The sequence below is a fragment of the Scyliorhinus torazame genome, chromosome 28, assembly GCF_047496885.1.
Source record: "Scyliorhinus torazame isolate Kashiwa2021f chromosome 28, sScyTor2.1, whole genome shotgun sequence".
Taxonomy (NCBI): domain Eukaryota; kingdom Metazoa; phylum Chordata; class Chondrichthyes; order Carcharhiniformes; family Scyliorhinidae; genus Scyliorhinus; species Scyliorhinus torazame.
The window spans coordinates 37,374,419-37,389,713 of record NC_092734.1 but is presented as its reverse complement, the minus strand read 5'-3'; the positions used below and the strand labels follow the sequence as shown (position 1 = coordinate 37,389,713).

The window sequence follows — 15,295 nt, the reverse complement described above, 5'->3', positions numbered from 1 at the left end:
TCGACCAGTCGCTGAAAGTAACCTCTGTAGAACCCTGCAACAAGCAGTTAGCGCCGCCCAAAGAGATGATACAGTCCTTGAAGACTATGACTCAGACCTTGAATTCTTCTTTGGACATCGCGAGCCCAATGCCAGCTCCGACACAAAACGTGATGATATGGTCCTAGAAGACTAAGACTCAGACGATGATTTCATAATTGGAAATGGCGACTCCAGTACCAAATCCGACCCACGACGAGATGTGTTGCACAGTGACGGATCCGACACAGACACGGATTCGTTCTTCGGATTTGAGGATCTTCAGCCCAGCATATACGACATCCCGACTCGTGAGTGCAGGATTATGCTGCGGCCTGACGCCAAGAGACAGAGAGCGGTACAAGCCCACAGAGAGCGGCCTGCTGCCATGCAGAGAGTGGTCCACGCCCCGCAAAGGGTCCCCGACTCCACACAGAGAGTGGTCCACGCACCACGAAGGGTCCCCGACTCCACACAGAAAGCGATGAAAGACTCCACAGCGAGCTCGTGGACAGACTCCACGATGGAAGGAACGCAGGACTCCAGAGCGCAGTCCTTGCATGAACAAGACCATGAGGGTCTAGCAACCTCCTCTGAGCAACCAGCAGCAGACAATGCAAGTCTGCCACGCTCCAGCGAACAACAGAAAGACTATGACAGTCTGCCATGCTCAAGTAAACGACAAAACCACACTGAGGCTCTCCCCACTGTATGTGCGACAAGTGACGACGACATCCCCCTTCCCATACCAGATGTGCAACATGACAGACCTCAGCTAGTGTGTACAGAGGCACTCGACAATCACAGTGAGACTACTGGTGACTCCGGTGACACCACGGTAATTCAAACCTCATCCGCTCGACCCTCTCCACAAGAAAATGCATTCCTGAATGTTTTGACTCCAGACGGGGAGCATCACGAAACTTCAGAAGACTCAAGTGAACCTGCAATGACTCCGGACGGGGAGCATCAAGAAGCCAAAGCTGATTCAGATGAAACAAACCAGACTCCAGACGGGGAGCATCGACAAGCCAAAGCTGATTCCAGTAAGCCGGACATGACTCCAGACGGGAGCGCCGCAAACTCAGTGACGGCCGTTCAAGGAAACAGCAGATGCCATAAAGGACGCTGACACGAGTAACTGTGTGAAGGACTCGTATTATCCACAGAGTGTGGTCCTTGAGCGCAGCAAACACGGCAACAAAACCAACCACCACAACAACAACATCAAAGACATCAACAAGAAGCGTACCAGAGGCAACAACGTCGACAACAAGCACGACAAAAACAACACCAATGGAACTACGACTGGTGCGACATGGTACAACTCTGCCAATGAGGAACAGTGTAACTGCTCAGCTCAGTACAGTGACATGCCATTGCAGGACGATGCATCTTACCAATTCACGTTTGCTGCACTACCGACAGGCAACCTGGCTTTCAGGACAGATGCCATCAAGAATTACCACCACAAGCATCGAAAGAAAAAAAAAGACACAGACTCCAAATGAGTCAATGAAGTGATTTGAACACTTGGACACCTCCTGATGACCAAACACCAGGACACTGACGGTGTTCACAAGGGAATGACAACGTCACCATTGACACTTCTATACCAGACCATATAAATTCATGAACTTTGGACTCATAACTTTTATTTTGTATTTCCTATCCTCAAAGTCATCACAACTGTTATTTGGTCTTGTATCATATTGGATAGTCATCACAGTCATCATAACTTGTACATAGCATCACTTATCTACCTAGTTTGTTCAATTTTCTTTAATGCCGTGCAGAAAATATGTAACACGAAAAGAGGAGGATGTGGTGATATACATCACTGTAAGTACACAAAGGGTTAATGTACATACACTACACCTAGCTAGACACTAGAGGGAGCACCAGAGACATGACACACAGATATTCAACCAATAGGTCAGAAAGATGGGACACGACCAATAGGCATTCACGATACACACAGAGGTGACACTACCACAGGAGGGCATTACACCAACCCATATAAAAGGACACATCACACATGCTCAGTCTCTTTCCAGTGGAGACACTCAGTGAGTACAGACACAGGGTTGATTGAACATCACACCCTCCACATGGATTGTAGCAGACTGGTTCGTCAGTCTGAGTAGCTATAGAAGGATTCACAGTAGAGTCGAATCCAAGTAGGAGAATTGTTAATAGTTTAATAAATGTGTTAAAGCTATCTCCAAGTCTGAACCTTCCTTTGTCAGAGCGCACATCAAGGAAGCAGCTTGTGCTACATGAAGAAGCATGTAGTGTAGTGTCTCGGGTTTCCTCTCCACCAGAATTTATTGGTTGGGGGGGCACTTGCCAGAGGTAGAACTTCCGGTTCCCGCCTTATATAAAAAAACAAATAAAACTGCTGTCACTACTCACCTCCAAGAAGGCCCCTGCGCACCAAAATCCAATGGGCTGCTCCTGTAAAGGTAAGTGGTTTTAAATTCACTACTCACCTCCAAGAAGGCCCCTGCGCACCGCTGCCGCCGAAATCCAAAGGGCTGCTCCTGCAAAGGTAAGTGGTTTTAAATTTACTACTCACCTCCAAGAAGGCCCCTGCGCACCGCTGCCGCCGAAATCCAAAGGGCTGCGCCTGTAAAGGTAAGGTTTTTAAACTAACTACTCACCTCCAAGAAGGCCCCTGCGCACCGCTGCCGCCGAAATCCAATGGGCTGCTCCTGTAAAGGTAAGGTTTTTAAACTAACTACTCACCTCCCAGAAGGCCCCTGCGCACCGCTGCCGCCGAAATCCAAAGGGCTGCTCCTGCAAAGGTAAGGTTTTTAAACTAACTACTCACCTCCAAGAAGGCCCCTGCGCACCGCTGCCGCCGAAATCCAAAGGGCTGCTCCTGCAAAGGTAAGGTTTTTAAATTCACTACTCACCTCCAAGAAGGCCCCTGCGCACCGCTGCCGCCGAAATCCAAAGGGCTGCTCCTGTAAAGGTAAGGTTTTTAAATACACTACTCACCTCCAAGAAGGCCCCTGCGCACCGCTGCCGCCGAAATCACTCGACTTCCTGTTCATTCAACTCTAGGCCGTATTGCTCTCTCTCTCTCCCTCCCTCCCTCTCTCTCTCTCTCTTTCTTTCACTTTGGCACACTCACCTTTGCACCCTTGCTGCCTCCTGTGTTCACTATGAGCCACTTCGCCCGACTCTTGCGCACTCGCTGCAACTCACTTTGACTCTTGCACACTCGCCGCGTCTCACTTTGACTCTTGCTCACTCGCCGCATCTCACTTTGACTTTTGCACACTCGCCATGCCTCGCATTGTCTGATTCTTGCACAGTCGCCGTGTCTCACTTTGTCCTACTCTTGCACACTCATCGTGTCTCACTTTGTCCAACTCTTGCACCGTCTCATTTTTGCTTTACTCCCAATTTTATACTCTCCAGTTCATCGCCTGGTTTACTCCCTCTCTCCTCTCGCACCCATCTCCTCCCCCTCACTCTTCCCCACCCAGTCTCCACCCCTTCCTCCTTTCCGCCCTTTCGCTCCTCTGTCTCCCCATCTCCCCCGCCTCTTTCCCCCTCTCCTTTTCTCTCTCTCACACACTCTATCATGCTTGCTACTCACACTCTGTCACTCTTGCTTTCTCTCTGTCTCTGTCTCTCTCGCTCTCTCTCTCTCTCCCTCTCCCCCTCATTCTCACTCATGTGCTCTCTCTTCATGCTCTCACTCTGCCTTTTGCAAAAAATACTAAGACAGATTTGTGTCCTTTCAAACACGTTAGCTTAACTCGAGAAATGATAGTGGGGCCGGAGGAAGATATGCCAGGAGTCCGATTGTCTTTTCTGATTCTTCCGTTAACACCCTGAATTCTGCCTCTCTGGTGGTAAGTCACGGAATCGCACAGTTTGATTGCTGCCTTTGTGTTGCTATAGTGTCTGAATGAGGGAAAAGGGGACTTCAGTATTGTCCAATGGGTTTGCGAGGTAGGAAAAGGCTGGCGGGTTTCTCTGAGGCCTCCCCAGACTTCTCGGAATGTCCGTTTGAATGTCTCACAGATATATTCATTTCTGACAATTGAGCCAGACAGGGCGGGCGGGAATGATACCTGAGTTTGCAGTGAATCTTGGAGCATCCCAACAGGGCTCTCTGCCTTGCTTAGTGACGTTTAGGATCCTGATTGCTATTCAATGACCTCTCCAGAAGATTCTTGTCAGTTGATGTTAGCTCAAAGAGATCACCGCTCACTGTGATAGCCCCAAATGCATTTTCCCCCCTCCCAATGTCCCACCACCCCCAAACCCCTTGCTCCTGCCATGCGCATTGGGGGTGCATTTCTACAGCATCTTTTGTGATCTCCGCACATTCCAAAGTGCTTTGAAGCCAATGAAGTCCTTTCGAAATGGAGGGGGCCGGGGGGGGGGAGGTGCGTAGCACGGTGGCACAGTGGTTAGCACTTCTGCCTCACGGCACCAAGTCCCGGCCCTGGGTCACTGTCCGTGTGGAGTTTGCACATTCTCCCCGTGTCTGGGTGGGGCTCACCCCCCACAACCCTAAACGATGTGCAGGGTAGGTGGCTTGGCCGCGCTAATTTGTCCCTTAATTGGAAAACAAATGAATTGGGTAATCTAAATTTGAAAAAAAAAGTCCTTTTGAAAAGTAGCCACTGTTGCAGTGGAGTAAATATGGCAAAGACTTGCCGCACAGTACGATCCCATAACCAGCGATGGGTTACTGTTGACTGTTGTACAGCGGAGAACTCCTGATCTAGGGGAAAGTGTTCAATAGGGGTGCAGCAGGACCCCCCCCCCCCCCACCCACCCCACCCCACCCCTCGCCTCACCATGCCCTCAAACAGTGCGGCAAGCCAACAGATGGCGAGTAGGGAGCCTTTTGGATGACGTGACATGCTAGCCCCTGTGTCCGTGAATGGCCCACTGAAGAAGGTCATTTTCCTGGTGTTGAGACGAGCCTGCATACCACCTGATACCTCAGCCAGGGGCTGATGTCTGGTGGGGTGGCGGCGTGGAGAGGGGGGGGGGGGGGGGGGGGGGGGGGGGTACATCGTGGAGGTGAAAGTTCAAATGCCCGAGTAGAACTGAGGGCGAATGCCCCCAGAAATGACTGAAACGTAAATTGTTATTGTCTTGTTTCTAAATATCTGAATTTTTTCAACAAGGAATTGACTCCTCCGCATGTCTCTCCAGCTCTCCCTTCATCCTCATTCCTTCGTAGCCTAACCCGCCCCATCTCGATTTTGGTTGCTTGTCACCCTGTTAAAGCCGCAGAGTGCCAATCGGTGCTTGCGACCCTTTCCTGCTCTCTCGCTGTATGCTGTCTGTCCCCCATGTCCTCCCTTCCTTGTCGGTCGCTTGCGGTGACTCTCGCCACTTTGTTCAACAATGCCCGTCGCCTCCTTGTTTCGCCGCTGTGAAACCAATAACACATGCTCCAATTTTTCCCCTTCCCTGACAACCGCAGCCTCCTCATCATTCATTGCGAGGACCAGATCTGACAGAGTATGAAAAGAGTTACGTGGTAAGAACTGATCCCTACCTGCATCGCAGAAGGCCCTGGTAGGGCTGTAGCACATCACAGCTTGAAACCCAATGAGTTGAACTAATATCGGTAGTTGTGTAGAGACCGGGCTCAAGCTGGACTTGTGATGTGCTTAGAATGGTAGATGTTAGTGGTGAGGGTAATGACTCCGCGTTGGTTGGTTTGGATACTGTGTTTGACCGGGTGCATGAGCTTTGAAGTAAATAATGGACTGATAGCCTGCATGATTATTAATAGTGAACACTAACCTCTGCTTCTTTGTGCTACACTTCTTAATCCTGGAATTAAATCTGCGATTCTTCTATATCTCGCCTGTCTTTCCATGCTGACCTGTGGACTCATCTACACTCCGATTTCCTGGAACTCCGGTTAACCTGCTGGATCCTCGCGATGCGTTTGGAATGCTCTCCCCCCCCCCCCTTGCTTCTTTCTGTCCCCTTTGCCCCTCGCTGCCCTCGGATGGCGCCACTGACAGGAGGCGGTCTGTAATGAGATCATGAACATTGCAGAGAAGTCTGTCCATTACTGCAGTAACCTTTCCCACCCGCTTCACTCTCGGCACAAGATGTCTCCCCATGACAGTAAACAATCTTTCATCATTTCCCAGCAACCTCGGGGCCAGCATCGAGGGACCAGCCACGAGAGGACGCAGGCTGCCACTCTCCTGTGAGTACCCCGTCCGATCGGATTCCAATTCGCAGTCCTTCCTTTGTTTCTACGTTTTTCTAATTTTTCCAATTGCGGGGCAATTTAGCGCGGCCAATCCACCTACCCTGCACATCTTTGGGTAAGTGGGCGTGAAACCCACGCAGACACTGGGAGAATGTGCAAACTCCACACGGACAGTGACCCGGGGCCGGGATCGAACCCGGTTCGTCAGCGCCGTGAGGCAGCAGTGCTAACCACTGCAGTACCATGCTGCGAATCCTTCCCTTTTTAAGGGCGGCACAGTGGTTATCACTGCTGCATCACGGCTGCAGGCATGGCATTATGATAAATGTACAGAACTGTAAGGGTTAGCGTTTTGGGCTGCACGGTAACACAGTGGTTAGCACTGTGGCTTCACAGCGCCCAGGGTCCCAGGTCGATTCCCGGCTTGGGTCACTGTGCGGAGTCTGCACATCCTCCCCGTGTCTGCGTGGGTTTCCTCCGGGTGCTCCGGTTCCCTCCCATGGTCCAAAGATGTGCAGGGTAGGTGGATTAGCCCGGATAAGTTGTCCCTTAATGTCCAGGGATGTGTAGGTTAGGTGGGGTTATGGGGATTGGGGTCTGGTCGGGGAGGAGAGTCTGCAAAGGAGACACAGGGCAGAAATTATCCTCGTAATCTCGCGCGCAAAAAAAACTTTGACGTCACCCAAGTTATAGATTTTTACAGCTTTTGATTTGAATTTTCCTCTCCTCCGCTTCCAGCTTCCAAGCCTTGTACAGTTACATCCCACAGAATGAAGACGAGTTGGAGCTTCGAGAAGGAGATATTGTGGATGTATTGGAAAAATGTGATGATGGCTGGTTTGTTGGTACGTATTGTATCATCACTACCACAGAACACTTAGAGAGTGAAATAACAGGGGTGTTGGAGTGATATCTGGGGCGAAATTCTCCGGAAACGGCGCGATGTCCGCCGACTGGCGCCCAAAACGGCGCCAATCAGACGGGCATCGCGCCGCCCCAAAGGTGCGGAATGCTCCGCATCTTTGGGGGCCGAGCCCCAACATTGAGGGGCTAGGCCGACGCCGGAGGAATTTCCGCCCCGCCAGCTGGCGAAAACGGCCTTTGGTGCCCCGCCAGCTGGCACGGAAATGACATCTCCAGGCGGCGCATGCGCGGGAGCGTCAGCGGCCGCTCACGGCAACCCCGCGCATGTGCAGTGGAGGGAGTCTCTTCCACCTCCGCCATGGTGCAGACCGTGGCGGAGGAGGAAGGGAAAGAGTGCCCCCACGGCACAGGCCCGCCCGCGGATCGGTGGGCACCGATCGCGGGCCAGGCCACCGTGGGGGCACCCCCCGGGGTCAGATCGCCCCCGCGCCCCCCCCCCCCCCCCCCCCCAGGACCCCGGAGCCCGCCCGCGCCGCCCTTGTCCCGCCGGTAAGGTAGGTGGGGCAGGCAATTTATTGACGGGACTTCGGCCCATCCGGGCCAGAGAATCGAGCGGGGGGGCCCGCCAACCGGCGCGGCGCGATTCCCGCCCCCGCCGAATATCCGGTGCCGGAGACTTCGGCAACCGGCGGGGGCGGGATTCACGCCAGCCCCCGGCGATTCTCCGACCCGGCGGGGGTCGGAGAATGTCGCCCCATGTCCTTGTCAGGTTCAGGAAACCCATCATAGCAAATAGTAATAATATTGTCACAAGTAGGCTTACATTAACACTACAATGAAGTTACTGTGAAAAGCCCCCAGTCGCCACATTCCGGCGCCTGTTCGGGTACATTGAGGGAGAATTCAGAATGTCCAAATTACCTAACAGCACGTCTTTCGGGACTTGTGGAAGAAACCGGAGCACCCGGAGGAAACCCATGCAGACACGGGGAGAACGTGCAGACTCCGCACAGACAGTGACCCAAGCCGGGAATTGAACCCGGGTCCCCTGCCGCTGTGAAGCAACAGTGCTAACCACTGTGCTACCGTGCCGCCATAAAGATACAAAGAACTTGCATTCCTTTTTATGCCTTCATGGGATGTGAGCGTCGCTGGCAAGACCAACATTTGTTGTCCATCTCTAAGTGCCCTTCAACTGAGTGGTTTGTCGAATCAGTTTGTCACACCATTTCAGAGGGGTGGCACAGACTGGCCATGCTAAGTTGCCCTTAGTGTCCAAATGAAAAATGAAAATCGCTTATTGTCACAAGTAGGCTTCAAATGAAGTTACTGTGAAAAGCCCCTAGTCGCCACATTCCGGCGCCTGTTCGGGGAGGCTGGCACGGGAATTGAACCGTGCTGCTTTTCCTGCCTTGGTCTGCTTTCAAAGCCAGCTATTTAGACCTGTGCTAAACCAGCCCCAAAGATGTGGGGTTACGGGTGGGGGAGTGGGCTTAGGTAGGGTGCTCTTTCAGATGGTTGGTGCAGGCTCGATGGGCCGAATGGATTCCTTTTGTGCTGTAAGAATTCCACGGATAAACGTTACTGCAGATCTATGGCCAGTTAAGAGTCAACTGCATTGCTTTGGGTCTGGAATCGCATGTAGGCCGGACCAGATAAGGACGGCAGATTTCCTCCCCTGAAGGGGCATTATCGTACTGGATGGGTTTTTAACAACTGAGACTAGCTTCACATTCCAGATCTATTAATTGAGTTTAAATTCCGCCAGATGTTTTGGTGGGTGAGCCTTTGACTGGGCCCATGGGTCACAGTTCAGCGACATTGCTACTATGGCAGCATCGTCCCCCTAAATCTCTATCTACGTAGCATCTTTCAGCAATCGAGGTGGGAAATACAGAACGAGGGATGTGCAGTGAATGTCAGTCAGTGGTGTTGAGATGCAGAGCAGTCGGGGCCTGGCTGAGCAGGCCCATGGGCTAAATGGCCTCTCCCTGTTCCCAGCTTAGTAATCGAGTCACTATTGATTTGTCAACCAATATTACAGGCAGCTTGGGAACAGCACCACCTGGGAGCTGTACACACGTGTCCGCTGCAAACCTCTGCAGAGGCAATCTCCACCTTGCTCCCTCGCATCCCCCCCCCCCCCCCCCCCCCCCACCTCTGACTCCGGCAGCACTCGTCTCTCTGAGGCTGCAGGCCCCTCGATTGGACCGCCAGCCTCAGGGACCCGCCCACCATCCTTACCTGGACCGCCAGTGTGGTCTGGGCCCAGAAGAAGTGGCAGCCGTGTGTACCATCTACAAGATGCACTGCTGGAACTCACTGAGGTTCCTGAGGCGGAACCTCCCAAACGCACGACCACTACCATCTAGAAGAACAAAGGCAAGCAGGTACCTGGGAACCCCACCACTTGGAGGTTCTCTTCCCCCCCCCCCCCCCAATGTCACTCACCACCCCGACGTGGAAATATATCGGCCGTTCCTTCACTGTCGCTGGAGCAACATCCTGGAACTCCCTCCCTAACAGCACTGTGGGTGTACCTACACCACAGGGAGTGCAGCGGTTCCAGAAGGCAGCTCACCCCCACATTCCGTAAGTTGAATTAAAAAGAAGACCCGGGCCCCCAGAGCATCGCCCTGGGTTACAAGCCCAATGACTATGCCAGAGCGCCAACGCCTTCCCTCCAAATCAATTTGACCAGGAGAGAGTGCCTGGGGCTTTGGTTTAGACAAAGAACATGCCATTGCAGCATTGCCTGCAAAGTGAAAACCCTGGTTGTCCTCTCTCTAGGTTCTGGTGTGAAGCTTAAACCTTACTAACTGACTGAGCTGAACTGACATTTGAAGCTGAACGTATTGAAATTGACTCCGTCTAGGGAAGGGGCGGTACTGGACCTGGTATTGGGGAATGAGCCCGGCCAGGTGGTAGATGTTTCAGTAGGGGAGCATTTCGGTAACAGTGACCACAATTCAGTAAGTTTTAAAGTACTGGTGGACAAGGATAAGAGTGGTCCGAGGATGAATGTGCTAAATTGGGGGAAGGCTAATTATGACAATATTAGGTGGGAACTGAAGAACATAGATTGGGGCGGATGTTTGAGGGCAAATCAACATCTGACATGTGGGAGGCTTTCAAGTGTCAGTTGAAGGGAATACAGGACAGGCATGTTCCTGTGAGGAAGAAAGATAAATACGGCAATTTTCGGGAACCTTGGATGACGAGTGATATTGTAGGCCTCGTCAAAAAGAAAAAGGAGGCATTTGTCAGGGCTAAAAGGCTGGGAACAGACGAAGCCTGTGTGGCATATAAGGAAAGTAGGAAGGAACTTAAGCAAGGAGTCAGGAGGACTAGAAGGGGTCATGAAAAGTCATTGGCAAATAGGGTTAAGGAAAATCCCAAGGCTTTTTACACATACATAAAAAGCAAGAGGGTAGCTAGGGAAAGGGTTGGCCCACTGAAGGATAGGCAAGGGAATCTATGTGTGGAGCCAGAGGAAATGGGCGAGGTACTAAATGAATACTTTGCATCAGTATTCACCAAAGAGAAGGAATTGGTAGATGTTGAGTCTGGAGAAGGGGGTGTAGATAGCCTGGGTCACATTGTGATCCAAAAAGACGAGGTGTTGGGTGTCTTAAAAAATATTAAGGTAGATAAGTCCCCAGGGCCTGATGGGATCTACCCCAGAATACTGAAGGAGGCTGGAGAGGAAATTGCTGAGGCCTTGACAGAAATCTTTGGATCCTCGCTGTCTTCAGGGGATGTCCCGGAGGACTGGAGAATAGCCAATGTTGTTCCTCTGTTTAAGAAGGGTAGCAAGGATAATCCCGGGAACTACAGGCCGGTGAGCCTTACTTCAGTGGTAGGGAAATTACTGGAGAGAATTCTTCGAGACAGGATCTACTCCCATTTGGAAGCAAATGGACGTATTAGTGAGAGGCAGCACGGTTTTGTGAAGGGGAGGTCGTGTCTCACTAACTTGATAGAGTTTTTCGAGGAGGTCACTAAGATGATTGATGCAGGTAGGGCAGTGGATGTTGTCTACATGGACTTCAGTAAGGCCTTTGACAAGGTCCCTCATGGTAGACTAGTACAAAAGGTCGAAGTCACACGGGATCAGGGGTGAGCTGGCAAGGTGGATTCAGAACTGGCTAGGCCATAGAAGGCAGAGGGTAGCAATGGAGGGATGCTTTTCTAATTGGAGGGCTGTGACCAGTGGTGTTCCACAGGGATCAGTGCTGGGACCTTTGCTGTTTGTAGTATATATAAATGATTTGGAGGAAAATGTAACTGGTCTGATTAGTAAGTTTGCAGACGACACAAAGGTTGGTGGAATTGCGGATAGCGATGAGGACTGTCTGAGGATACAGCAGGATTTAGATTGTCTGGAGACTTGGGCGGAGAGATGGCAGATGGAGTTTAATCCGGACAAATGTGAGGTAATGCATTTTGGAAGGGCTAATGCAGGTAGGGAATATACAGTAAATGGTAGAACCCTCAAGAGTATTGAAAGTCAAAGAGATCTAGGAGTACAGGTCCACAGGTCATTGAAAGGGGCAACACAGGTGGAGAAGGTAGTCAAGAAGGCATACGGCATGCTTGCCTTCATTGGACGGGGCATTGAGTATAAGAATTGGCAAGTCATGTTGCAGCTGTATAGGACCTTAGTTAGGCCACACTTGGAGTATAGTGTTCAATTCTGGTCGCCACACTACCAGAAGGATGTGGAGGCTTTAGAGAGGGTGCAGAAGAGATTTACCAGAATGTTGCCTGGTATGGAGGGCATAAGCTATGAGGAGCGATTGAATAAACTCGGTTTGTTCTCTCTGGAACGAAGGAGGTTGAGGGGCGACCTGATAGAGGTCTACAAAATTATGAGGGGCATAGACAGAGTGGATAGTCAGAGGCTTTTCCCCAGGGTAGAGGGGTCAATTACTAGGGGGCATAGGTTTAAGGTGAGAGGGGCAAGGTTTAGAGTAGATGTACGAGGCAAGTTTTTTACGCAGAGGGTAGTGGGTGCCTGGAACTCGCTACCGGAGGAGGTAGTGGAAGCAGGGACGATAGGGACATTTAAGGGGCATCTTGACAAATATATGAATAGGATGGGAATAGAAGGATACGGACCCAGGAAGTGTAGAAGATTGTAGTTTAGTCGGGCAGTATGGTCGGCGCGGGCTTGGAGGGCCGAAGGGCCTGTTCCTGTGCTGTACATTTCTTTGTTCTTTGTTCTTTGTCCGTTGTTCCTCCCCGCCCAATACAGGAACGTCCAGAAGATCTAAGCAGTTTGGCACCTTTCCCGGAAACTATGTAAAGGCACTGAATTTATAGAACCCGAGGATCGATGTGGACTGCAGAGGAATAAAAAAACGCCGCCCTCAACTTTTGTGGAGGATCTTTTGAACTGCTGATTGGACGGACGGGACAGTAAATCAGAGTCTGTGGCTTGGCATAAACATTCTGCTGCTTACAATATGAAGTGTCTTAACTTTCACGACAACACACGGAAATGCGAGGAGTGAAAGAGAAAGTGCTGAGCGGTACGTGAGCTTTTAGGGTGTGAAGTTGCTGGACACGGAGAATGCACCGACTGTATTGGCTCCACTGCGGGTGGGCAAGGGCACTTTGCCCACGCATGGGGGTTGGGGGGGGGGGGTGGGAAGACAAATGGCACTCTTGCAGCTTAAAGCCCAATATTTCCCCCCCCCCCCCCCCACCCCCCGTCATTTTTACATTGAATACCGCGCCCTCGGATGAGGAGCCCTGCGTTGGCCAAGTTAAACGGTCTGGCGGAGACACGGGAAAGGAGGAGGTTTGGTCGACTGACGTTTGTGTTGGGTGGGTGAGCTGGGGTAAGGTGCGAGACCAGAAGGCGGGGCCTGTTGCTGAACGAGCCCCCGACCTTCTCCTGATGTGGAGAACGGGATGGAACTCCAAAACGCAGAAGAGTTTATAGCCACTGCTATCCGTTTACTGGATAAAAGCAAATTACTGCTGGATGCTGGGAAACCGAAAGAGAAAATGCTGGAAACTCTCAGCAGGTCTGGCAGCATCTGTAGGGAGAGAAAAGAGCGAACGTTTCGAGTCCTTTGTCTTTGTCAAAGCCTTGACTCGAAACATTAGCTCTTTTCTCTCCCTCCTGACGCTGCCAGACCTGCAGAGAGTTTCCAGCATTTTCTCTTTCGGCATCCGTTTACAGCCTGACGCAGCATTTGTCCTCTGATTGCCGCCTTGTAACCTCTCCATTTGTACCGTCCGTCTTTTGGAGCTGCTTTAGTTTAAACAAAAACCGAACCCGCAGACCGAAAAGGAAGAAAGCTCACTTTCCCCAGGTGAGGAAATGTCACCCCAAATATAACAAACTTATCGCAACAATTTCTTGGGCTGGCGCTTTAATTATTTTAGAACAAGCTTCATGAATGGGTTTGTTAACCGTTGATAATATTCACTTCGAACCGCCACAACTTTCACATTTTACAGCCTCACAGACAATATATTATATGTAAAAGATTAGCACACTCCCCAAGGGGAAATCAACCCATTACTGAGGTAAAGCTTTGTGTAAATATGTACATTTTGATTTTGTACAAAAACGTGTACTTATCTTGTATAGAGAATAATTTAACAAAAAGCAATTTAAACGGCTGACTAGAAAGCAGAAGACAAAAGGCACTCCCTCGGAGCTCTTTAATTTGACAATTCGCCTGAGAGAAGAGGGACCTCAGTGTCGTTATCTGAGGGAAGTACTTGGCACCCAAATGCGGCATGTGCAAAAGTTGTGTGTTTCTTAAGAAGAAAATCACCACCCGCTGGGGAATTAGCCTGCCCCTGTGCGTGCAGGAGGTTTGACAGCGGAATCACTTTCTGTTTGACATACGGGAATGTCCCCTTTTCTGTCCCAGTTAGTCAGCGACTGACTTGCAGCATTACCGGTCTCACATCATCAGAACACTTCCATGCATTTTATTTAGCACTTTTCTGTGAGCTGCAGGTCTTTATAACCGGATGTTGCAGCCCACCTTCTGTTGAGCTATTTACTTTATTGCCGTGCTTTGTGATTTGATAATGAAGATAAGAGCCTCTATTTACTGCTGTGGTTGCAAAATGCAATATTTAATAAATTTTATTCAAGCCACTTATGTGCCTTGGAATATGTGTGTTTCTTGTTTTTATTTTTGCTATTATGATGATGGCGGCACGGTGGTTAGCACTGCTGCCTCACACCACTTGGGACCTGGGTTCGATTCCGGCCTCGGGTGGCCGTCTGTGTGGGTTTCCTCCGGGTGCTCCGATTTTCACCCACAGTCCAAAGATGTGCTCGCTAGGTGGATTGGTCATGATAAATTACCCCTTAGTGTCCAACGGTTAGGTGGGGTTACAGGGATAGGGTGGGGGAGTAGGCCTAGGTAGGATGCTCTTTAAGAGGTTTGGTGCAGACTCAATGGGCCGAATGGCCTCCTTCTACACTGTAGAGATTCTCTGATTCCATAACAGCACAGAAGACGGCTGCTTATTGGTTTCGGTAGAGCTATCCAGTAATCCCACATTGTTATGATCTGGTAGGTGGTCATCACTATGCTAACGAAACCACAATGGGAAATTTAGCAAACTATTACAATGATTTTCAGTGTGTATTTTGTTACAAACAGATACTTGTGTGGAAGTCAGTAGTCATAAATTCCAGTAACGTTTTTGGAAATTTTAAGTAGGAAATTAAAACATTTATTAAGAAAAGAAAACTTAAACACACAAGATTACATTTATACAGTTAAAAAATTAAATGAAAATCGCTTATTGTCACAAGTAGGCTTCAAAATTAAGTTACTGGGAAAAGCCCCTAGTCGCCACATTCCAGCACCTGTTCAGGGAGGCTGGTATGGGAATTGAACCGTGCTGCTGGCCTGCCTTGGTCTGCTTTCAAAGCCAGCGATTTAGCCCTGTGCTAAACCAAATAAGTTTCCCCCCCCCCCCCCCCCAAAAAAAAATTCTACTTGGTTAGACTCAAATAAACACCCCTTTGGGCAACAGTTCCTATAGCAATGATGGGCAACCTGGACTAGTGAGTGGACCACTTGAGTGGCACTCCTTTAACTCCATGGACCATAAGGTTGAAATTGTTCACTAACCATGACCCCATGTATCAGATTAAACACGTCGAATATTTCAGAATGAGTTATAGAAAATGCTTAATCATTCATATATTAA

General features: G+C 50.3%; 1 protein-coding gene across 4 annotated transcripts; it reads left to right on the top strand.

The window, feature by feature from the left end:
* The first annotated feature begins 3,400 nt into the window (after positions 1-3,400).
* On the top strand, positions 3,401-14,241 carry LOC140403685 (sorbin and SH3 domain-containing protein 1-like). Of its 4 annotated transcripts, none has more exons than XM_072491854.1 (5): positions 3,401-3,887; positions 5,483-5,539; positions 6,036-6,226; positions 6,971-7,077; positions 12,354-14,241. In XM_072491854.1, exons 3-5 carry the CDS (start codon positions 6,057-6,059, stop codon positions 12,419-12,421), a joined length of 345 nt encoding a protein of 114 aa, XP_072347955.1. In that variant the 5' UTR covers positions 3,401-3,887; positions 5,483-5,539; positions 6,036-6,056; the 3' UTR covers positions 12,422-14,241. The 4 variants fall into 4 exon arrangements, 3 of the variants coding, with proteins under 3 accessions (XP_072347955.1, XP_072347956.1, XP_072347957.1); XM_072491856.1 differs by having other exon boundaries at positions 3,416-3,887; positions 6,168-6,226; XM_072491855.1 differs by lacking the exon at positions 5,483-5,539.
* The last annotated feature ends 1,054 nt before the right edge of the window (positions 14,242-15,295 follow it).

What these genes read in the sequence shown, in the direction of transcription:
- LOC140403685 (XM_072491855.1), top strand. Translation starts at nt 6,057, where the DNA reads ATGAACATTGCAGAGAAGTCTGTCCATTACTGCAGTAACCTTTCCCAC. An exon ending in ACGCAGGCTGCCACTCTCCT is followed by an intron (nt 6,227 to 6,970) that starts GTGAGTACCCCG and finishes CTCCGCTTCCAG; the next exon opens with CTTCCAAGCCTTGTACAGTT. An exon ending in TGATGATGGCTGGTTTGTTG is followed by an intron (nt 7,078 to 12,353) that starts GTACGTATTGTA and finishes CGCCCAATACAG; the next exon opens with GAACGTCCAGAAGATCTAAG.